General features: G+C 42.1%; 1 protein-coding gene across 4 annotated transcripts; it reads right to left on the bottom strand.

The window, feature by feature from the left end:
* Positions 1–19: 19 nt before the first annotated feature.
* Positions 20–19,388, bottom strand: SMARCD3 (SWI/SNF related BAF chromatin remodeling complex subunit D3). 4 transcript variants are annotated; one of them, XM_072413160.1, is made up of 13 exons: positions 19,295–19,388; positions 14,077–14,267; positions 13,950–13,992; positions 13,357–13,497; positions 11,420–11,542; positions 10,635–10,730; positions 10,449–10,550; positions 8,838–8,999; positions 4,616–4,713; positions 3,149–3,284; positions 1,948–2,070; positions 1,770–1,871; positions 20–997 (listed from the first exon to the last, which is right to left on the bottom strand). In XM_072413160.1, exons 1-13 carry the CDS (start codon positions 19,304–19,306, stop codon positions 944–946), a joined length of 1,383 nt encoding a protein of 460 aa, XP_072269261.1. In that variant the 5' UTR covers positions 19,307–19,388; the 3' UTR covers positions 20–943. The 4 variants fall into 4 exon arrangements, with proteins under 4 accessions (XP_072269261.1, XP_072269262.1, XP_072269260.1 ...); XM_072413161.1 differs by lacking the exon at positions 19,295–19,388 and adding an exon at positions 16,555–16,895; XM_072413159.1 differs by lacking the exon at positions 19,295–19,388 and adding an exon at positions 15,921–16,332 and having other exon boundaries at positions 13,375–13,497.
* Between the last annotated feature and the right edge of the window lie 4,893 nt (positions 19,389–24,281).

Genomic DNA, 24,281 nt, shown 5'->3' on the forward strand with positions numbered 1-24,281 from the left:
GCAGTAATAATCTGACACATTGGTAGAAATGAAATTTATTTTCGAATGAGTGACTCTACACACATAGCAGCTACAGCGGTAAAGTACAGTGATAAACACAAATCTATCTACCTGCACAGTACTAACTAGGAGCCCCACTAACCCACCCTGCACTCACCCATGTGGACAGAAAACCCAGAAAGAATATTTTTCAATATGAAAAGACAGACGTGGAAAAAAGCTCAGCCACTGGTATAGGAGCTGGGGGAAGGGGGATAACTTGAAAGCTTTTTGGGTCTCTATGTGTGTTGGGGAAGGGGGGGGGATAGAGTTTTTGGGGATTTTTTAAACCTTTAGGGTTTAGATCTTTGGGTGATTATAAACTATTTGAAGGGTGACAGAGGAATGTTATGCAGAAACAGCAACCCTTCTGATATATTCCCAATCTTCTCAGGGTGACATTGGAGTGGGCACGCTCTTCCATTTTATAAAGATTTTGCCGTTTATTAGTAAAAAGCGTTGGATTTGTCTTTTGGAAGTGAAAAGAAACTTTTTCCATAACACAAACTCAATCAAATCTAAAGTGATCCAGAAAAATCTCCCCACAAGCTGGGGCACCTGATCAGGTCAATGTGTTAGATATGAAACTGCCATCTATGTATAAAAAATAATACTGAAGAGGGGAACCTGTAGGGCCCCTGAACGGAATCGTGTCCCTGCAGCTCTGGGTCCCGTGTGTACATTCCAGACACTTTACACAATGGTCACTAGAACTTATGGAACACAAATTGGCACTTGTTAGCATTGAATAGGTGAGAATGGGTAAAGTGTTGGAAAGAAACGAGAGTGAAAGTCTGGCATGCACAGAGCCCAAGGCAGCACCAGGAACTTCATTATTCTCTGTGGATTGGTCAGGAATGGGGGGGCCATAAAGGACAATTAACTGGGACAAGCTGTCCTGGAATTATGTGTTTCGAACCCCCAGAGATTGCTCCAATTCTTGTCTTCTCTGCTGGATCTGAAAGAGATGAGTGTGAGGTAAATCATTACAAACGCCATTTATGATCCTTGTTAGGAATTAGCCAAACCTTTATTCTGCAATGCAAAGGAATTGGGATTTTTATTACTAAGATCCGGGGGGGGGGGGGGGATATTTCTATGAATGGTGCCATTCCTATGCCTGGAGGACTTTTGACATTTGCATGCAGTGAAGCCCCCACTTCTGGAGGGAGAAGTCCGAGCTTTGTAAACTATATAAAAATATTTAATGTACTGATGACACTTGTGTTGGAGCTATTTTCTGTCTCTAATACTCTAATCATTTCCCCTTGGTGCAGACAACCATACTAGAAATCCTTTATAGGGTGGACGGGTATGTTCTGAAGCTGGAAATCCTTCTCATTTCCTGTTATTTCTATACAAATACATTGCGAACTCTGCAAATTCCACATCCCAACATGAAGAAAAATCATCAAATTACAGAACGTGAAGAAAAGAGCATATTAGGCTGTTCAGAATAATAGCAGTGTGCAGTTTAATTAGTGAATCATTCATTCTGCGTGAATCCCAGTCCTTATTTAAGGAAGGAATGCTTGAATACATTTCTGCATGATCTGGAATAGAAAGTTCCCAATACATTTCTGTATAGAAATAAAAGCCATGAGACGGATTTTGAGCTTTTATCATTTTTTTGAACACTGCTATTATTCTGAACCCTAGGATATTATAATGGAGGGGGCAGCGGGGGTGGGGGTGTTTCGTGCAGATCGATCCTCCTGCTGGCGTCTCACCTTACAGTAAAAGTAGCGGCTGACCGCCTCCTGTGACCACGGTTCATGGTAGAAATCCGCTCTTCTTTCCTGTTCTGGGTTCCCCACAACGTCAGTCATAATCTAATAAAAGATGGAGGAAGTCAAATGGCAGGATTTGATAGGTGGAGGATAGAAGGATAACATTTGGTTCTCTTACTTTCAGGTCTCGGCTCTGGGACAGAAGCCAGTCCTGGATATATCCTTTTGGATCTCTACAGAAACTTAACATGAAATCTCTTTGAATTTTCAGTTGGTTGATGGATTCAATGGTTTCATGAATCTAGAGAAGGAGAAAGCAGACAGCTATCAGTGTAAAATATTGCAGCAGACCCGGAGATACCTCAGCTGACTGAAATCCTCCTATCATCTCAGGATACAGCAAATTCCCAAAATAAGGCCACGCCCCCAAATGCCCCGGCCAATAGGAATATTTCTTACATTTGCTTATAGATTTAAAACATTTAAATATTACATTTATAGACCAGAAAGGGAGAACCGAAAGAGAAAAAGGAAGACAGGATGGCTGGCATCCTAAAGAGAACCAGTTAGGTGTTCTGCATTTCATGCTAAAAGTGGAAACCCTGAGCAAGAACATTTATGTTGTAAAGAATAGAATTGGGGAGGGGGTTGTAGTTTATGGGACATTTCTGGACTATTTATCCATCTTTCAGGGTCTTTATGAAGTAAATGCTATGCATTAGGACCAAAACCTCCTGGGGGTCCCAAAATCCTTGAGAGTTACTACCCCTTGGAAGGCTAAACACAGAAATGTGAAGCTCCAGCCAAATCATTGCTTTTATTTTGAAAGGGGTAGGGAGGAATTTTGCCTCTGTCCCCATTTGGGAGATATCTCCTCACTTCCTGTTTATGTGATGGGGGTAGGGCAGTACAGGAAGTGAGGGTAGTAAATCTGCTTCCCATTTGGGCACACAAGAGTCATTTAACCCTCTTGGTGGCGGAAATCATTTTCCATATATAAAGCACCTAATGGGTTCAGCATTTAATAAATGAAGAATAAAAAATGGAAGCTTCTATTGTGTCTGTTGCACAATGTTCAGGAATAATTATTTGTATTTTGTTGCTCACAGATATGAAAGTGATGGATAAATATTATGCTGAGCTGCATACTACCTAAACCTAGGATTCTCTTGTATATATATTTATATATATTTATATATATGAGGCCCTTCATCTTCTCATCTCATTATTATAACATTATTGTACTATAAACAATGGCACTTCTTATTCTCAGCCAATGAATTGAATGCAGAAACCACACAGCAATGTTTAACTCTCTATCACTGAGCAGAGATGACTTCTCACATCAGGGACTATTTACGGGGCCCCTCCAGTATTACCTTGTTGTCCAGTGCAGAGATTTCCTGCTGGTTTGCTGTGGACAGAAGAAAACTGCTCATCTGGCTCTTCAGTGGATCTTCTACCTCCACATCAATATCATAGCAGGCGGTCTTCTTCTGGTCGGTGGGATCCACACTGCGGGGAGAAAGAAAAGATCTTGGAAAGTGTGACAGGACATCAATCATGACTTCAATCATTGTGCTACCTGCACAGATGTCTTATTATGGGCAAATTGTTAAAACTGATTGTATGAAATGATATATGAATGAAATGAATGGAGGATGTACTTTTAATCATTATGAAAATATTTTGGTTATCTGTCCTGATTATGTGGTGATACAATAACTCTTAGTGAATGATTACTATGCAGCCTGTGCACATGAATATTATGAATTGGTTGGTACACTAGCCAATATCAGCTAAGCAGTCATGTTCATAACGACCATCTGATATACATTTATTATTCATAATGGTTTGGGGCCACAGAATAAGCCAATGGAGAATGTAAAGTGTCAGTATTTTACCCCTCAAATTCTCTATACTCTTATATCTGTGAAAATCCATCTGGATCTGGATGTACCAATGCAGGAAATCCCCCGGCATTCATATCCACACAGCACATGGCAGATGTTGATTGTCCAATGCCAGGAGGTGTGAAATCTGTTCTAGTTAAAGAAGTTATCCTAAATATCAGGATAAAAATGTGAACAGAAATATAGGTGAAATACAGATGGTGCTGAGGGCCAATTATTGCACTGCATGTTACAAGTCAAAAGGAGGAGACAGGGTGACTTGGATATTGAGGTCCACAGCCAACCCACCCACATAGACCAGAACATGAGGAGACAAGCAGGAACAATGTAGAGAAGACAAGCAGGAACAAACAAGCAGGAACAATATATAAACCCAGGATGTAGCAGGAGTAACAATTCTTAAATTATTGGCCCTACATAGGAGTGCTACAGGACAAGATTTGGCAACCACAGAAGGAGGGCAATGAGGTGCAGGTTTTGGACAAAGACAACAACTGACTGGAAAGAGGTGTGAACAAGGCCATCCAGATCAAATTAGAACAACAATCTCAGAACAGGGTGGGGGCCTCTACCCAGCCATGTCATTCAAAGGTTAAACACCTATGCAGACTTCTTGACACCAAGAATGGGGATATGTAACTAAAAGTCGGTGGTCTAACAGATGTCACACTCTTTACTATTCTTTCTATTTGACAATCAACTTCTGTAATGTCATATTCCATGGTGATTGGATTACCAATATGTGGAATTAAATCCTGTGTGATTTTCCTACACTGCTAGAACTGAAGAAGGGGATTGGAAAGCTGTGAAATGTTATCAACATTATAAGAGCAAGTAATGGCTAAATATCACATACATGCTGGCTACGTGGTCAGAAATTGGTAGCTCAGCAATGAATTTCCTATGAGTGGAGAGGCTTTACATATCACTCACCTGATTACATGATTAATAACTATAGGGTCCGGAGGAAGAAGCAAGTTTGTCAGTCTTTGGGGAATCTCAGAGAACTTTAATCGTGGACAGTCAAATATCTTGAAAGAAAAAATAGGAAGAAACATCTGAAATGTTGGAAAAGAAAAATATATTTCCAAAATTTTACAATATTTTTTATACTGTAGGTTGGTTGAATGATGAGTGTAGACAGTTCAACTGGTGCAGTAGGTGCCCATTGTGAGCAGTTTAAGGGTGAGCTGTGTGATTGGTGTAGGAGGTGTGGAGAGGTAAACTTGTGAGTTGAGTTGTGTTCAGAATATTAGCAGAATTTAAAAGTGAATAAACCTGGAAATCCCTCACATAGCTTTAATTTCTATACATTGGGAACTCTGCACATTCTATCTAAATCATCAAATTTGTGTTCTTCTGTTACAGAAAGTGGAGAAAAGGGAATATCAGGGTCTTCAGTATAATAGCAGTGTCTGCATTCACTCAAACATTCACTGTATAAACTGAGGAATGTTTCTATATTTTTCTTTCAATCACTGAGCTAATATTTACTTATCTGACCTCTGTGTCTGCTGCACATTTGGGTTGTATGGAGTCCCCTGACCTCAGTCACCTGTGCACAGGTATTTCCCGGATGATTGGATGACAGAATTCACCCCACAAGTTTACTATTGGATAAAGGTCCGGGGGTTGGGTCAGCCACTCTATAATGTCTGGAACTGAGACGTTGCTGGTTTACTGGTGATTTGGGGTCGAAGTCATCATTTCAAGAGCATTTCCTCCTCCACATCAGACAACATGACCTCTTCAAGTATTTTGATTCAAACTGATCCCTGGTATATGATAAACTAAATATAACTGTAACCTCTTCAGCAAAGTCTTTTATTCACCATCAGGCTTTGCGGGAGGCTCCTTGCTGATAGACCGGCTTCACGTTGGCGTCTTCTAATTGTAACTCCCAGGAACCTTACATCCTCTTTCCTCTTTCTGGAGCTGATCACTGGCTAAGTCTTCTCTCCATTCCAATGGTTTCCGCTGAGCATATATGTTTTCTCCTCTCCAATCAACTTTTTAATCAAAGTGCGCTGTTCTTTTGAACAATGTCTGAAATGACTTTAGTCAGACTTTCAGAGAGAAATGCACTATAACAGCATGTACAACATTCACTGCCTCCCTTTTTTTAATAAGAGCTGGAATTCCCACAGAATGAATAATTTACTAATTGAACACCACACTGCTATTATTTTTAATTTTTAAATAATGATTCAGTTACACAGAATAAGCAGCAAGCGTGTCCTAACTATTGGGTCTGTTGGTTTCAATTACTCTACTACACCTACTAGTAAAATATTTGCCATTATTCTCCTGAAAACAGTGATTGATCAGGTAAGTAATGGCGGACTGCTATTGTTCTGAACACAACTATAAGTCAATCAAGTTCAAGTTTAGGAAAATAAACATACTAGAAACCAGCATAATCTAGATAACTAATCCAGCAAAAAAAACCCTATAAGCCCGTTACAATTTCATTCCACAGGGAAAAAAATCCCTTCCTGATTCCATGAGGCAATCGGATGTTCCCTGGATCAGCAGTCTCTGTTATTTTTACTTTAAATCCTTAATCCCCGGTTATATTCTGTGCTTCTAGAAATCATCCAGCTTTTTCTTATAGCAATCTATAGTAGTTGCTGAAACTACTTCCTGAGGGAGCCGATTCCACATTTTCACAGCCCTTACAGTGAAGAATCCCTTCCTTATCCGGAGATTAAACTTCTTTTCTTGTAATGACCTTACAGTGAATAATTGGGAGGAGAGTTCTCTATATGGACCATTTATATATTTATACAGGGTGATCATATCCCCCCTTATACGTCTCTTCTCAAGGGAGAATAGATTCAGTTCAGCTAATCTCTCCTCATAGCGGAGCTCCTCCATTCCTTTTATTAGTTTAGTTGTCCTTCTCTGCACTCTCTCCAATCCCACAATGTCCTTTTTGTGAACTGGGGCCCAAACCTGGACTGCATATTCCAGATGTGGTGTGACCAATGCTTTGTACAGGATTATGTCTCCATCTCTGCAGTCTATTCCTCTTTTATTACAAGAAAGTATTTTACTAGCTTTATATATTGCAGCTTGGCATTGCATGCTGTTATTAAGTCTATGATCTACCAGAACCCCCAGATCCGTCTCCATTTCTGACTCCCCAAATGTATTCCCCCTAGACAGTATGAAGCATGCATGTTGTTACCCCCAAGTGCATAACTTTACATTTCTCTATATTAAATGTCATTTGCCACTTGGCTGCCAATCACACAGTACATCCAGGTCTGATTGTAGATTATAGACATCCTGTATGGACTTAATTCCATGACATAGTTTGATGTCATCTGCAAACACAGAAATCCCAAACTCTATATCATTTATAAAGATGTTACACAGTAAAGGTCCCATTAGAAATAATGGTTTTGAAATAACCGAGCTCAGCTCTTTGAGGACACGTGGATGTAATCCATCTGGTCCTGGTGCTTTGTCAACCTTAATTTTTACCAACTGTTTCTCAGTCATATCAATTCTGAGCCATTGTGACTTGAAACCTAGTTCCCTAAACTGATTTTTAACATGGACCAAGACAGCTGGGGCCTGTCCAGCCCCTCCCAGTAATTTGTCCACTCTGTCCACCATATGCCGAACCCTGGCACCAGGGAGACAGCAAACCATTCAGTTGAAGGGATCCGGGCAACAAACTATTCTATCTGTCCTGATGACAGAATCCCCTATGATTACCAATTGTCTTTCCCTTCCTGCGTTTCCCTCCCCATCACTACTAGATGGGCTGCTCTCCCGGCTGTTAGGGGTAGCAGTGACAGCTAGAGTTGCCACCACTGGGTCTGCCACCTGCACATCTTCACATAACTTTGCAAACATGTCGGGGTGCTCAAACACAGGTTCATTTAAGGCTGTGACATTGCTTTTAGAAATTTGAACTTGAGCTCTGCCATTTTCTTCATTTACACAGAGCTGAAAAAAGTGTTTAGTAAATCCGCCTTTTCTTTATCCCCAGTTCCCAAACCCAAAACAACCTTTGAAACAAAGTGTAGGAGGTGCAGTGTAATTTGCTGTATATGGTGTGAAGAAGAGTGAAGTTGGTGTACAGGATGAGTGCTGTAGGGGTGTACAGTGTGATCAGTGTGGGGGCTTTCTGTTTTTTTTTTTAATTCTTTTAAACATTTTATTTTTTATAAATGTTGTATTTTCATAACAAAGACACACAGAACAAACAGCAATCACAGTAATACAATCAAAGAGGTGTTGGTCTGGTACATATTTACCAAGTATCAATGAGACATACAAACAAAACACTAAAACCAAGAGAATATAACCCTTACATTTTAACAAATAAAATAACCATAATAAAAATCAAAACCCTGCCAATTACCTGAATAAGCATGTCAACATCACAATACCCTTCCCATCCTTTATCAGACACTCATCTCCCACTCCCCTCAGAACCCTTTAAATGAAATACTAGAAAAATCCTATCGGTCTACCCTGTCGGGGTTTTCTGTTTTATTGGTGTAGGAGGTGCAATGGTAATTGGTGTGAATGGTGTGAAGAAGAGTGAGGTTGGTGTACAAGGTGATTGCTGTAAAATGTGATCAGTGTAGGCGCTGTGCAGAGTAAATGTTGTAGAGTGTGCAGTGTGATTGGTGTAGAAGGTGTAGTGTAATTAGTGTAAAGCTGCGTACACACTTCCAATTTTTGTCGTTGGAAAGGATCTTTCACGATCCTTTCCAACGACAAGGGGCTGCAAGATGCATGAACGGTGCTGTACATACAGCACCGTTCATGCTCTATGGAGAGGGGAGGGGGAGAGCGACGGAGCGGCACCCTGCTGCTCGCTCTCCCCTTCCCTTTCATTAGGATCGGTTGTCGTCCATCGTCCGTGGATCCAGCAGGACGGTCGTTCGGACGATGGACGACACCGACTGTACACACGGCAGATTTTCGCCCGATAATTGGCCGATGCCGATTATCGGGCGATAAAAATCTGACGTGTGTATGTAGCTTAAGGGTATGGGGGTAGATCAATATCACCTAAACACAAGGCTATTCATTAAACTTTCATGGAACTGGCTGGCTTTGCCATAATGTAATAAATGTAGTGTTTTCCTAAATACACAAAGCATTATAGGAAGTGCAAGAAAGGACAGACCTGTTGGAAATATTTGTCCCCGGTGATATATTCTTTGTCATGACAGTCCTGGAGTTTGTTGGTCTTGATATATTGCCATAGTGCCTGGATAATGACAGCTCGTGTCTGAGTGTGGATTCCCAGCAGACGGGCAAGACGAGGGTCCAGCTTAAACTGTGGGGGCTGAAAGAGAAGCAGGCAACTTTACAATTTACTGTAGAACAGTTTGCGGGTAGAATTAGATAGCTAAAGATAGAAGCCCTGCCATCCTCATTAGGAGGAGGAATATTTCCCCAAGAAAAGTGGTGGAGGACAGAATGGAAGCCTTGGAAAACCCATGGAGCAGTTTACATCTGTCTCAGGTTCCTGCATTATAAAGCTCCATATTAGACTTCTTGCTTTGTTACCTAAGGCAACACAGGTGAGTTGGTTTCTGGGATATGGGTGTTCTACAAGTTCTCCAGATTTGTCATTCAAATGAGCACTGATACATTTGGTGATATTCCAAAAAAAGGGTAAAGTGGAGAGTGACACCCCACTGTGATTTCCATCTTACCAGTCAGTTTTTCATGGATTGGCCAGAAAGGATTAATGAAAATCTTTGGTGGACTGCTGTATTCAAGCTGAATTTTCACCTGAGATGATCACAATTGTTTGTCTCAGGTGACAATAATCTTGTGTGTGTACATAGCAAAAGTCCCAGGACTTTGCCTTAAACTAAGCTGAGACAGTCTGTATACAGGGACTTTTACTGTGTAAGCACCGGACTGGGTGAAAGGATTTATTTAGCTGGCATTTAATGTTTGAACTCTGCTGTGTGTTTCTTGCTGGACTGAGGGATCCCATGGAGCCAAAACCATGGCTGATGCACAAAAGTTATCAAATAAATTGATTTACTTGTTATAAGAGACTAAAAACTTGAAATGATAAGGAAAATCTTTACATGAAGATTCATAAAAATATGTAAATCGGATATTCAGAGATGTGAATATTATACTCTGTTTTATTAGTGGTGGATCTGAAGGTTATGTTTATAAGCGGTATTATTCAGAATAAAATATATTGTTTATGAATGAATCAATGAACAAATCTTTGTAGTGAATTACATGAAACGTTTTACAATTTACAGGCCAGCACAGCTACACTAGATAATTGGTAACTTCAGTACACAGTGAGCGAAGGGTAAATCATATTGGTGGATTCAGTTTTGTAATTCATGAGTTCAATCAGTAAACCAATGCACCATCACTAAGAGACATTCAAATATTTTCAGGATATATAACTGTAGAGACTCAGTGGGGAACATACAATAAATGTCCAAACATATAATAGATTTCAGTCAGTTCTGATTCTGGATGTCAATAAAATAATTGCCTCAAAAATCTAGAAAGGTCATAGTTTTTGTTCAGAAATGGTGAAGGGAAACACTTATCATCCCTTGAACATGTTTGTTACAGAATTTAGGATTTTTTGTACAATATTTATACATAATTTGCATGAACTGGAAACCCATGTGTGTGACTGAGACAAGGAGTTATGGGAAAAGCCCGTACTATACAACTATAGACACAAACTATAGTATGTGATGTGGTACAAGTAGAGTAGTAGCATTGGGTGACAGAGAATGATTACCTGGTAGTCCAGCATCAGAAGTAACGTACAACGTACACTGACATCCCCAGGACGCTTTACCTGGAAGCCATCTGTCTCCTGAGTGCTTGGAGTTCTGTGCCACTGAAAGATAATTTACAGCAACTGTTAGAGAGAAGGGACCCCAGAGAATAGAATTCACACCTGGTGATACACAAGAACACCTACCTCCACCAGGTGATTATCAGGTCCATATAAATCTTTATCCAGCTCAATGACCAAACTTTTAAAGAAAGAGGAGAACTTGCGTTTCATCTTGCTGGGCTGAGAAATGTAAGAAAATAAAATGAACTGTGCTGAAGTGGACCCAATACTTGGGAATCCCAATTACTATTCTGTTCAACCAAAGTGAAATGTTTAGGTGCATTGTGACGTCTGTATATGAAGGAAGATGCTGCCATTATGATGAAAGACAGGCAATTACCACATGGCATTCAGATGGATTAGCAGTCTGTTAACAATCCATTCAGCTGGGAAACAGCCAGAATGTTCTAAGCACAAAACCTTCTTCCTGCTTCTCTTTAACAGCTTGCAATCTCCTAGGAAGAACTAAAGTAACTGACCAAGACTGCAGCCTATTGACCACTACTATCCTAAAAAATGAAGGTAATGAGGATTCTCCCGAAATCTAGATTTTACATCTAATCATTGAGTTTGTAATTCTTATTTTATTATTAGTCATTGTCATTATTGTCACCCCATATCTCTTACCCACCATTATTCCACCCACCCCCCTCCAGACTGCTTTATCCAAGGAATATGGGCCTAATATAATAAAGCTCTCTAAGACTGAAGAAGATCCACTCATCAATGAACTTGGGTTTATCAGGTCCAGGATTGAAAACATTTGAACAAATGTCAAATGACTTTTAAGAAATCCATTTCAGGTTTTTGTTCTCCAGCCTCAGCGAGCTTTAATAAATTGAGCCCTATGATAGATAAAAATGACTTACATCATCCAGCAATTTGCCTTCGACACGTAACTCCCATGAGGCAATGCTTCCATCTGAATCATCAGCATCAGGCTTAGCAGGGTTAAATGTATTAGAAATGTAAAGTCGTAATTTCCGCTTTTGCTATGATGGAACAAAGAGATTGAAGTGATGTCACAACACTCTTTACATAAAGGGAGCACATGGCTCAAAAATGAGTAAATACAAGGACTCTACCATTCAGTTCTGTACATTACCACAATTATTATAAATGAAACAACTCAGATTGACCTGCAGACTTTCAGCTTTAATTCAGTGAGTTGTACAAAAAGATTGCATAAAATTAGAAATGAACATTTTATTTTCAGCTTTTTCATTTGTCCAATTACTTCTCAGCCCCTGAAATGAAGTGATTGTGTAATAAAGGATTTAGTTCCTCACATTTTATGCAATCTTTGTGTTCAACCCACTGAATTAAAGCTGAAAGTCTGCAGGTCAACTGTATCTGAGTTGTATCATTTATAATAATTGTGGTAATGTACAGAACCAAAACTAGAAAAAAGGTGTCTCTGCCCAAATATTTATGGACCTAACTGTAAATAAATATGAATTAGGTTTTATGCCCAAAAAAATAAAACATATTTACAAAAAAAAAACTCCTATCTGAACAAAAGGCCAAGAAGCACAAACCCTTCACCAAGTATGTCGCCCTTTTTAAAAAAAATCAGCCAGGATTAAAATCTAACTATAAGGAAGGACTGAGAAAGCCACTTACCCCAAGAATGGAAGTACACCGGAGGAAGACCCGATGTTCCTCCACGCCCTCATCCAGGCCTCCTCCAAGATCCTCCCCCTTTCCAGACCCTGAATTTCCCAACTGCATGCAGAATATCATTTACCACCACCGACAGGAAGGATTTTTTTAAGTATGCATACCTGAGACCGTGCATTCCAAGTGTAATATCGGACCAGCACACTAACTATAAAAAATGTATCAAAGTCTCAGTGAGTCGTGAATGCACCATAAACACACTATGCATAACTCGTGGAACTGACACAGGGAATACCTAGAGTTCCTCCCATCCATTTGTAAATTTCTACAGTGAAGGAACACTGGAGCAGAAAGTCCTCCATAGCCAATTCTATTCCACTACATCCCATTCTCAATCACTAAGACCCCTTTAAGGAACAGTGCTGCCAGACCCCCTTCAGGTAATTCAGGTCCCTAAACTTTACATGAATCCTTTTACTAATCTCACCCCCTCCCTCAAACCTAGACTTCAGCAATTCTGTAAGGCCAACGACCCATCAAAAGAGGAAGATTTGCCTCTCCAAAATTGCCCTAGAGAGGTTTTCACTATCGTCTATTGTAATTGGCCATTCAGTGCTTTCAGACTTAGGGTAACATTGGCTGGAAGCCCCTCCTGCTGAATCCTTGGTCTATTTTACATTTCCCACAGTTTCCCAATCATGCAAAAAAGCCTAAACTGGGAGCAGAAAATGTTCAGCCCTTCAAGGGGGTTCTCTGCAAGTATGCAATAAATTAGGCACCCACAGGTGCACTTACCTGTATCCAAATGCCTGCAGCAGATTGATTTGCATGTTGGGTATTCTGATCGAAATTTCTAGCACTTCAAAGTGTTGATAATTGCTCATGACTTACAACTGCTAGATATTCCTTTTAGCCTATCATAGGAAGGGGATGTGTGGATGGGGTTTACCAGCAAGCACCGGCATTATCCAGGAGTGCTCAAGCTTTACTAAAAGGAATGTCTAAGCATTTGGAGACAGTAAGGGAATTGAAAGCTGCTGCAGGTATTTTTAGCTTTGGGGCCTACACTTCATACCTGTCTGTATCTATCAGCATATATACAGTGAAAAAGTATGTTTTGATCATAATCTTCCCATTACCCCCCCCCCCCACTTTATTTTATAACCCCTTGTGAAGTGTGCTCTACCGTCAGTGGTCCTCTGACCTTCATTGGTCTCTTCAAGGCTTCCTGGATGTCAACACGTTTTCTCATTATGGTTTGGTCCAATTTCCGCTCAAAAGCCAGAAGGTCCATGTAAGCTTGGGACTCTGGAACCAACTCCCGAATCTTTGTGTGTTGGGGGGGAATGAAGGGGAGGCAAAATAAAAAAATAAAACATTTTTACGTACATGCAATTTAGAGTTGCAAAAATATCAATGAACCATGTAATAAGGACAGAAAATGAATTGTAGTTATTATTAATGGTTAGAGATGTAGTTTATATAAATAATAACACACTAAATCACAATACTAAACACTTGCACTTGTAGGAAAGGTAAATTAAATTACTAGGGGTCTTCAAAAAGTTACTGCACTTTTATATTTTCATTGGAAACGGTGGGGGCGGGAGAAATAGTAATTGGTTGAGAGTGCCATGTGACTAATGCAAACTTTTAGAACCCTCATACTAATAAATATTATGTGAGAAAACTCCATCATATATTCAAAATCTTCAATGCAACTGAAATATTTGTTGGTGGAGGAAGAGGAGGGATTGGATATGGTAGCATAGGTATTACCCTCTGTGGTAGAATCTTATCAGCCATCTTTGTTCTCTTTGCACTGCATATTTAGAAAAAAAAACATTTGTATTATTAATCTACACAAAAGGATTCTTACTTTCTTCATAATTCAGATGTTTCTTACCTACGGCTCCGCCCCTGCGGGGGGGTGTTTTGTTGCTGGACCTGAGGTGGTGCTGATCGTTTTCTGGATGGTTCCATTACAGTTGGAGGTATTCCAGGGCGGACTGATGGACTGCCACCAAATGGAGGACCTGGGGGCCCCATGGGAGCACCTTGATGAGGCATTCTGGCCCCAGAGGGCATCCCAGGGCGCTAAGGCAGAGAAATCCATTGTGCAGTTAGTTTTCATTACTGTAAACATCTAAGACTGGGCAAAACTATTCAATCATTCACAAAGCAAGTGAGCATTTTGTACACTACCAAATTTCTAAAGGTATGAGTAAGTTGTGGTGAATCTGGAAGGGGCACAGATGTGACCAGAGTATGATGGTGCTATGTAAAAGATATTGGGAAAAAGAGAAAAGAGGCAAAAAGAAGAGGGGACATTTTGATCAGGGGGGATTAAATCAGGAGATGCTACAGAAAGGGGAAGAGACCAAGAAAAGAAGGACACAACTATAAAAAAAAGGATTCAACTGGAAAGAGGACTGAAATAGAGGAAGAATTCCATGTACAGAAAAAAAATAAATACAATGTAAAGTAAAGAAGAAGATATGAGATCTTACATAAAGAAAAGAAGATCAGCAGCACAGAAAACAGAACTGGTAGGTTCAGAGTTGGAAAGAGAAGATCCTTTAAAAGATGAGTACAAGAAATACTTCAGAGAGCGGATCACAAGCGGATCCTCTGGGAATAAAGATATAAATAAAAAAAGGAAAGGGAAAAAGAGGCAGGGAACAATATCAAACCCAGAAAGAAAAGCACACAGAGTAGAAGAGAGAAGATACGTAAAAAAGGCAAGAGATAGAAGATGTCAGACAGTAGAAGCAAGAAGAAGTAGGAGAGGTGACCCCACATGGAGTACAAGACAGGAGAGATTCCAGAAAAGGAGAAAGAAGGTCTGGAGCCAGGGGATTCACAATTAGAAAAGACAAGAGCATAGTACATAGAAACATAAAAGAGACACTCTACACAAGAGAAAAGACCTCAACTTGACAAATACAAAGGACAAAGATTACAAACCAAACTGAAGAGAGAAGTTTTTGCAGACACAAAAAAAGAAAGAAATCAAAGAGTACACGATCCTAGACAGGGAAGAAGATAGATAATAAATCCCCAACATGAGAGAGGAGATCATGCGCAAATAGGGTGAGATTAAAAAATCCAAATAAAACAAGAAAAAAAAGAAAAAGAGTTCTCATGGAGAACATAAAAGTAGAAACAAGATCTCGGAGAGAGCAGGTGAGTGAGGAAGATATCTATGTACAAGGGGAGAAAAGAGAAGAAATCCCACCAAAAGAATAAAAGAAAGAAAATAGAAATAGCGAGAAAGGATAATAGGAGATTCCACAGGTGAAAGAAATTGGGAAGGTATTTAATAGAGAGCAGAAAAAAGAAGATTTTCCAGTAAAAAAAAGTGCATAAGATTTACAACAGAGAAGAAAAAGAGAAGATAACATCCCACAGAGAGGACGTGAGTCAGAAACTGCAAAGGGGATGCCAATTAGTGACTGGGAGAGGAGATCACACACACAGATTTCCATCATACTTCACATCGGGGACTCTAAAAATCCAAATACAGGTGACGTGTGACTCCAATAAACATATGGCTGTATAACCTGATACAGAAAGACAGGTGAATAATTATTATTTCTCTATAATTCAGGGCCTGTAGTCACAGGTAATTAGACCATGCATGACACATGTATTAGATAGTTAGTCCGGGAATGTCATATGATAGGTTGGCACTGAATATATATATATACTGTGTAGGATCTCCACTTGGTCAGGTCTCCCTATACTCACCACTCCGTGTACCAGGAACTCAAACAATTTGCTCTTAGTTGCTCTGCGAGCTCCTCCTGTGGCTTCATCAGCTGCCATAGCCAAAAGTACTGTGCCACCCACCTGCCAAGTACTGCGTAATATTACTACTAGCAAAATATATTAAATAACACAATTCTTCTATTAGTGCCAAATTTAACTCTAACTACAGAAGTGCATATAGAGAAAGAGTGACAACAGTGATAAAGAGTGTCTTGTTGGTTTGCTAAGTGAGGTGTTCTCTCCTGTGGCTACAGGTAATGAGGTTTCTGATAAATATAAGCAATTATCCAGCAGTCTACTTTAACGACAATCAGTACACAATGGTCTTTAGGAATACCAGGTAGTAAGGAGCAGTCTCGTGTGAGATCAGGCAGTAAGGAGCAGTCTCCTGTGAGATCAGAGCAGTCTCTGTAAGTTGAGGCAGTAAGGAGCAGTCTCTTAAGAGATCAGGCAGTAAGGAGCAGTCTCTGTAAGTTGAGGCAGTAAGGAGCAGTTTGATAATGGTTCAGGTTTTAAGGAATCTTCTGAATGCTGGAAGTTTGTTGCTCCTTTATTCCTCTAGCTGCTTCTGTCCCACTTCTTATCTTTCCCTCTTCTCAGAACTTCTCTCTACCTTTTACCCACTTTCCCTGTGTTGTCTGTCTCTTCTACTCAATGCCTGTCCCTCTGTCTTCCATCTGTCTTGGGATTTTTGTACCCCAGTGTTAAGTTGTGCAGTCTCTCCAGCTCACTCTGCTCTGTTAAGTGAATAGGGGTCCCCCAGGGCTGTGCTGAGGGCCCACTCTCCACCCTCCAGCTGCTGAATTCCTTCCACTGATAAGCCAGGAATAGCAGCAGAGGCTCTGTGTGTCTCCCCCAGCTGTCTATGTCAGTCTGTGTAGCTTGGGAATGACTGTCTGTTGTACAGCTGTCCCTGCCTATCTCTGTGTCCTCCATATTATCCTGTCTATATATCCTCCATATTGTCTGTGGACATTTATTAATGTGTTTTATCTCTCTATATACTCACTGACCATTTCTTAGTGTCCTCTTCATTGTCTCTGTCCATCTCCCCCTGTAAAGTTTACATTGTCTCTGTTCATCTCTCTGTGTATCCTCGCCATATTCTCTCTGTTCAACAGTCGCTTTATCCTCCACGTCGTCTCTGTCCATCTCTCCCTCTATTCTCTACATTGTCTCTGTTTATCTCCCCCTGTATCCTCCATATTGTCTCTGTCCATCAATCCCTGTATCCTCCATATTGTCTCTGTGTATCCTCCATATTGTCTCTGTACAACTCTCCCTGTATCCTCCATATTGTCTCTGTTCATCAATCCCTGTATCCTCTATATTGTCTCTGTTCATATCTCCCTGTATCCTCTATATTATCTCCGTACATCTCTCCCTGTATCCTCCACATCAGGGTTCGGCAAACTTTTATGGCCACTAGGCCATTTCAGGGGTGGGCGGGAGCACATTAGGCCAGACTCTGAGGGCCTGGGCTAATGGCTCTGCCCCCCATAAGGGAACGTCCCCTAAAGTGAAATCCCTCTCCTCTGTATGCATTGCTGAGGGAAGGGATTTCCCTTCAAGGAGCTTTCCCTGTTTACCGTAGCGGCGGAACTATCAATACCGGTGGAGGGGTGCCACAGCAAGAAGGCGGCACCGGAGCTCTGTTGGCTCCGGCTCCGGTAGTTCCTAACGCCCCCTGGAGCCTGAGCCATGGGTTGCCGGCAGGCATTAGGCCGGATCGGCCAGGAGGCGTTAGGCCGGAACGAACTACCGGTAAGGCTGTATCGGGCCTAAAGGCCGGAGTTTGCCGACCCCCTGCTCTACATTGTCTCTTTCATCCCTTGCCATGCATATATGTGAATGATTTGTGCTATTATCTGTGCATTGTTAGAGTTGACTTCGATGAGTGCTGAGTGATTTTCGGTTTGTCTTACATGTTACCTGTCCCATATTTTTACCCTTCAATGGACCTCTATCCCTAACAATGGGTGCAAGAAAGCCACCTGTCACATGACCATTCCACCAAAACAGAGGAGGAAAAGACCGTCTGGGACAGCCTCATATACCCAAATGCACTAATGTATGCAGGAGAACAAATTTCATTTCTTATAAACCTAAACATTTACTTCTGGGATACAGCCTTCAAATCCCATAGAATAGTTATAACCAATAAACTGTGTGAGTGTCAGCTCCTCTGTACAGAGACTGATGGGAGGGGCTCAGTGATCTCTGTACTGCATTATAGTATAAGTCAGAGCTATATGGGGGGGGGCTGTCTCATGGCAGTCACTGTTCAGATTCTGCTTTTTTTGTGTTTGGTGTTTCTGATGTATTTTTCATCCGAAGTATTTTTTGCCATGAAATGATTTGTGGGTGACAGAAGGCGATGGCCCCATGTGTGTGATCGCCCCATGTGTGTGATGGCCCCATGTGTGTGATCGCCCCATGTGTGTGATGGCCCCATGTGTGTGATTGCCCCATGTGTGTAATGGCCCCATGTGTGTGATGGCCCCATGTGTGTGATGGCCCCATGTGTGTGATCGCCCCATGTGTGTGATCGCCCCATGTGTGTGATGCAGGGTGTGCAGCTACCACAATGACCATAAGTGAAATACAACACAGCAAAATGATTCCCACAAAACATTCACTCATTTATTCATTTCTCATTGTTGGGGTGACAATTCATCTGCTGTGGGGTGGCAGTTAAAATTTCCTCCATATTTAACCCTTCATTCACCCTTTGCTTTAATCCACCCAATCAGCCTCCTCCTTCCCCATTGCTGCCAATGTTTATTTTCACTTTAGAAAATTAGAAAAAATGTTTTTTTATTTGAAAGATCATCACAGGAGTCGTGTTTGCTTCTCTGTACAGGAAACGGAGATTTATAACTCTGCATTTACTGAAAGACAAATTCTGAGGAGTTATCTCTGCACCTGGGACTTCCAGACTTCTTGTTTCAGTCCAAGTATTTAGGGATGAGGCCTTGCCTCCAATTATTAGATGGCGAAACTTTAACAGTATATTGTACATATATATCAGGGTTGGGGGGTCTCTTGCAGTCAGTGATTGGGGTCTCTTGCAGTCAGGGTTGGGGGGTCTCTTGCAGTCAGTGATTGGGGTCTCTTGCAGTCAGTGTTGGGGGGTTTCTTGCACTCAGGGTTGGGGGGTCTCTTTCAGTGTTGGGGGGTCTCTTGGATTTAGTGGAGGGGGAGGAGTCTCTTGCAGTCAGTGTCGGGGTGGGGGATGGGGTCTCGCGTGGTCGGAGGGGTGTCTATGCAGTATCGGGGAGTGGGGTTTCTCATGTGGTCAGTGTCAGGGGTCTCTCTGCCAGTCAGTGTCGGGGTGTCTCGTGCAGTCTCACCTTTCTCTCCATGTGTCTTGGGGTTCTGGTGGCTCAGAAGACATTGCGCATGCGCATTGCGAGGATGCCTGACAATGGACATCACTGACTTCAGGGAACGTCTGCCAATATTCTGAGATGTAGAGAAACGTCGGGGAGCGTCTGACAATTCTGCACCATACCTACACCATTTCCTACTAATTCAAGAAGCTGAATTCTCCAGCTCATTTCTGACCAAATTCCTCAGATTCTGCACCATGGATGCCCTTAGAATACAGTGCAAGCTGGGCTCTGTCCATGATAGATCTAAGTATGCAGTGCCAGCTGGTCCCAGTTGTTAAAGATCACAATATGCACTGCCAGCTAGTGCCAATGGTTAGAGATCTCAGTATGCATTGCCAGTCAGTGCAACTTGTTACAAATCTTAGTATGCGGTGAAAGCCCGTGCCACTTCTTACAAATCTCTTTATGCAGTGCCAACCAGCGCAACTTTTCACAGATCTCAGTATGCGGTGCAGTCAGTGCCCCTTGTTACAGATCTCATAATACAATGCCAGCCAGTGCCCCATGTTACAGATCTCAGTATGCAGTGCCAGCCAGTGCCTCTTGTTACTGATTATGGAATGCAGTGCAAGCCAGTGCCACTTGTTGGAGATCTAAGTATGCAGTGCCTTTCGAGCACCTTGGTACAGATCTCTGTATTCAATGCCAGTCAGTGCCACTTATTAGAGATCTTAGTATGCAGTGCCAGCCAGTGTCACTTTTTTCAGATCTCAGTATGCATTGCCAGCCAGTGCTACTTGTTAAAGTTCTCAGTATGCAGTGCCAGTCAGTGTCACTTGTTACAGATCTAATTATGCTGTGCCAGCCAGTGCAACTTGTTAGGGCATAGTCTCTCAGAGGCAGCACTCTTGCCTTGGCAGAGCTAGGTTCCAGGTTCTAATCTCAGCCAGGACACTATCTGCATGGAGTTTGCAGGTTCTCCCCATATCTGGGTCAGTATCCTCTGGGTACTCCAATTTCCTCCCACATCCCGGAAACATGCAGTTAGGGTAATTGGCTTCCCCTCATAATTGATCTTAGACTACATTAATGACATATGACTATGGTAGGGACATTAGATTGTGAGCTTCTTTGAGGGACAGTTAGTGACACGACTATGGACTCTGTACAGCACTGCGTAATATGATGGCGCTATATAAAATCTGTGTAATAATAATAATAATTTTTATAATTTCAGTATGCAGTGCCCCTTGTAACAGATCTTAGTATGCAATACCAGCCAGTGCCCCTTCTTACAGATCTCAGTATGCAATGCCAGTCAGTGCCACTTGTTACAGATCTCTGTGTGCAGTGCCAGCCAGTGCCACTTGTTAAAGACCTCAGTATGCAGTGCCAGTCAGTGCCACTTGTTACAGATCTCAGTATGCAGTGCCAGCCTTTGCCATTTGTTACAGATCTCAGTATGCATTGCCAGCCAGCGAAACTTGTTAGAGAGCTTAGTATGCAGTGCCAGTCAGTGTCACTTGTTACAGATCTCAGTATGCAGTACTAACCAGTGCCAATCGTTACAGTTCTCAGTATGCAGTGCCAGCCAGTACCTCTTTTTACAGATCTCAGTGTGCATTGGCAGTCAGTGCCACTTGTTACAGATCTCAATATGCAGTGCCCTTCGAGCACCTTGTTACAGATCTCAGTATGCAGTGCCAGTCAGTGCTAGTTGTTACAGATCTCAGTATGCAGTGCCAGCAAGTGCTACTTGTTAAAGATCTCAGTATGCAGTGCCAGTCAGTGCCACTTGTTAGAGATCTCAGTATGCAGTGCCAGTCAGTGCCAATTGCTACAGATCTCAGTATGCAGTGCCAGCCAATGCCCCTTTTTACAGATCTCAGTGTGCATTGCCAGTCGGTGCCACTTGTTAGAGATCTCAGTATGCAGTGCCAGAAAGTCCCCCTTGTTTCAGATCTCTGTATGCAGTGCCTTTCGGGCACCTTGTTACAGATGTCAGTATGCAGTGCCAGTCAGTGCCACTTGTTACAGATCTCAGAATGCAGTGCCAGCCAGTGCCTCTTGTTACAGATCTCAGTATGCAGTGTCAACCAGTGCTAGCTGTTTCATATCTCAGCATGCAGTGCCAGCCAGTGCTATTGGTTATAGATCTCAGTATTCAGTGCCAGTCAGTGCCACATGTTAGAGATCTCACTATGCAGTGCCAGTCAGTGCCACATGTTAGAGATCTCACTATGCAGGGCCGGCCAGTGTCACTTTTTTCAGATCTCAGTATGCAGTGCCAGTTAGTGCCACTTGTTATAGATCTCAGTAAGCAGTGGCAGCTTGTGCGGCATGTTACAGACCTTAGTATGCAGTGCCAGCCAGTGCTACGTGTTACAGTTAAAGGTATGCAGTGCTAGTCAGTGCCACTTGTTAGAGATCTCAGTATGCAATGCCAGTCAGTGCCACTTGTTACAAATCTCAGTATGCCATGCCAGCCAGTGCCCCTTATTAAAGATCGCAGTATGCAGTGCCATTTGTTTCTGATTTCAGTATGCATTGCCATCCAGTGCCACTTGTTACAGACCTCACTATGCAGTGTCAGTCAGTGCCACTTGTTTCAGATCACAGTATGCAGTGCCACTTGTTACAGATCTCAGTTTTCAGTACCAGCCAGTGCAACTTGTTAGGGCATAGTCTCTCAGAGGCAGCACTCTTGCCTTGGCAGTGCTGGGTTCCAGGTTCTAATCTCAGCCAGGACACCATCTGCATGAAGTTTGCAGGTTCTCCCTATATCTGGGTCAGTATCCTCTGGGTATATAATAATAATTTTTATAATTTCAGAATGCAGTGCCCCTTGTAACAGATCTTAGTATGCAATACCAGCCAGTGCCCCTTCTTACAGATCTCTGTGTGCAGTGCAGTGCAGTCAGTATGCAGTGCAAGCCTTTGCAATTTGTTACAGATCTCAGTATGCATTGACAGCCAGCGAACCTTGTTAGAGAGCTTAGTATGCAGTGCTAGCCAATGCTCCTTGTTACAGATTTCAGTATACAGTGCCAGTCAGTGTAACTTGTTACAGATCTCAGTATGCAGTGCTAACCAGTGCCAGTCGTTACAGTTCTCAGTATGCAGTGCCAGCCAGTACCCCTTTTTACAGATCTCAGTGTGCATTGGCAGTCAGTGCCACTTGTTACAGATCTCTGTGTGCAGTGCCAGCAAGTCCCCTTTGTTTCAGATCTCTGTATGCAGTGCCTTTCAGGCACCTTGTTACAGATGTTAGTTTGCAGTGCCAGCCAGTGCTAGCTGTTTCATATCTCAGTATGCGATGCCAGTCAGTGCCACATGTTATAGATCCCAGTATGCAGTGCCAGCCAGTGTCACTTTTTTCAGATCTCTGTATGCATTGCCAGTCAGTGCCACTTGTCAAAGATCTCAGTATGCAGTGCCATTCAGTGCCACTTGTTAGAGATTTCAGTATGCAGTGCCAGTCAGTGCCACATGTTACAGATCTTAATATGCAGTGATAGCTAGTGCCAAGTGTTACAGATCTTTGTATGCAATGCTAGCCAGTGCCAATTGTTACAGAGCTGCGTATGCAGTGCCAGCCAGTGCCATTTGTTACAGATCACAGTATGCAGTGCCAGTCAGTGCCAATTGTTACAGATCTTAGTATGCAGTGATAGCTAGTGCCAGTTGTTACAGTTATTTGTATGCAGTGCTAGCCAGTGCCATTTGTTACAGATCTCAGTATTCTGTGCCAGTCATAGCCACTTGTTAGAGATCCCAGTATGCAGTGCCAGTCAGTTCCTCTTGTTAAAGATGTCAGTATACAGTGCCAGTCAGTGCCCTTTGTTACAGATGTCAGTATGCAATAACAGCCAGTGCCCCTTTTTACATATCTCAGTGTGCATTGCAAGTCACTGCCACTTGTTATGGATCTCAGTATGCAGTGCCAGCCAGTGCCCTTTATTAAAAATCTCAGTATGCAGTGCCTTTGGGGCACCTTCTTACAGATCTCAGTTTGCAATGCCAGTCAGTTCCCCATGTTACAGATCTCAGTATGCAGTGCCAGCCAGTGCTCCCTGTTACACATCTCGGTATGTAGTGCCAGTCAGTGCCACTTGTTGCACATCTCAGAATGAAATGCCAGCCAGGAGCCCATGTTACTGATCTCAGTATGCAGTGATAGCTATTGACAATTGTTACAGATCTCTGTATGCAGTGGCAGCCAGTGCCCCATGTTACAGATCTTAGTATGCAGTGCCAGCCAGTGCCACTTGTTACAGATTTCAGTTTTCAGTACCAGCCAGTGCAACTTGTTAGAGCATGGTGGCTCAGAGGCAGCACTCCGGCCTTTGCAGAGCTAGGTTCCAGGTTTGAATCTTGACTAGGACACTATCTGCATGGAGTTTGCAGGTTCTCCCTGTGTCTGTTTGGGTTTTCTCTGGGTAATCTGGTTTCTTCCCACGTCCTGGAAACATGCAGTAGGGGTAAGTGGATTCCCCTCAAAATTGATCTTAGACTACATTAATGACATATGACTATGGTAGGGACATTAGATTGTGAGCTTCTTTGAGGGAAAGTTAGTGACACGACTATGGACTCTGTACAGCACTGCGTAATATGATGGCGCTATATAAAATCTGTGTATAATAATAATAATTTTTATAATTTCAGTACGCAGTGCCCCTTGTAACAGATCTCAGTACGCAGTGCCAGTCAGGGCAGAATTTTTCTGAAAATAGATCATAAAGTAGCTACTTTGGCAAGGTTTTTTTTTTTTATTACAAACCCGTTATTACCCCTCCTAATCTTGCCTGTGATTCTACAGAAAAATGTTGAAATCAGAAGTGTGACAATCGCCCTCCAAACCCACACCCTGCCCATAGACTTTCCAGCAGCTCAGGCTGAGAAGGGCCGTCACGTTAACCACTCTGTTACCCCTTGCCAAACACACCATCGCAGGTAGACTGCCACTGTAACAAAGGCCCTCTGTCTGTTGAGATGATTGGGT

Source organism: Pyxicephalus adspersus, chromosome 5 (genome assembly GCF_032062135.1).
Source record: "Pyxicephalus adspersus chromosome 5, UCB_Pads_2.0, whole genome shotgun sequence".
Taxonomy (NCBI): Eukaryota; Metazoa; Chordata; class Amphibia; order Anura; family Pyxicephalidae; genus Pyxicephalus; species Pyxicephalus adspersus.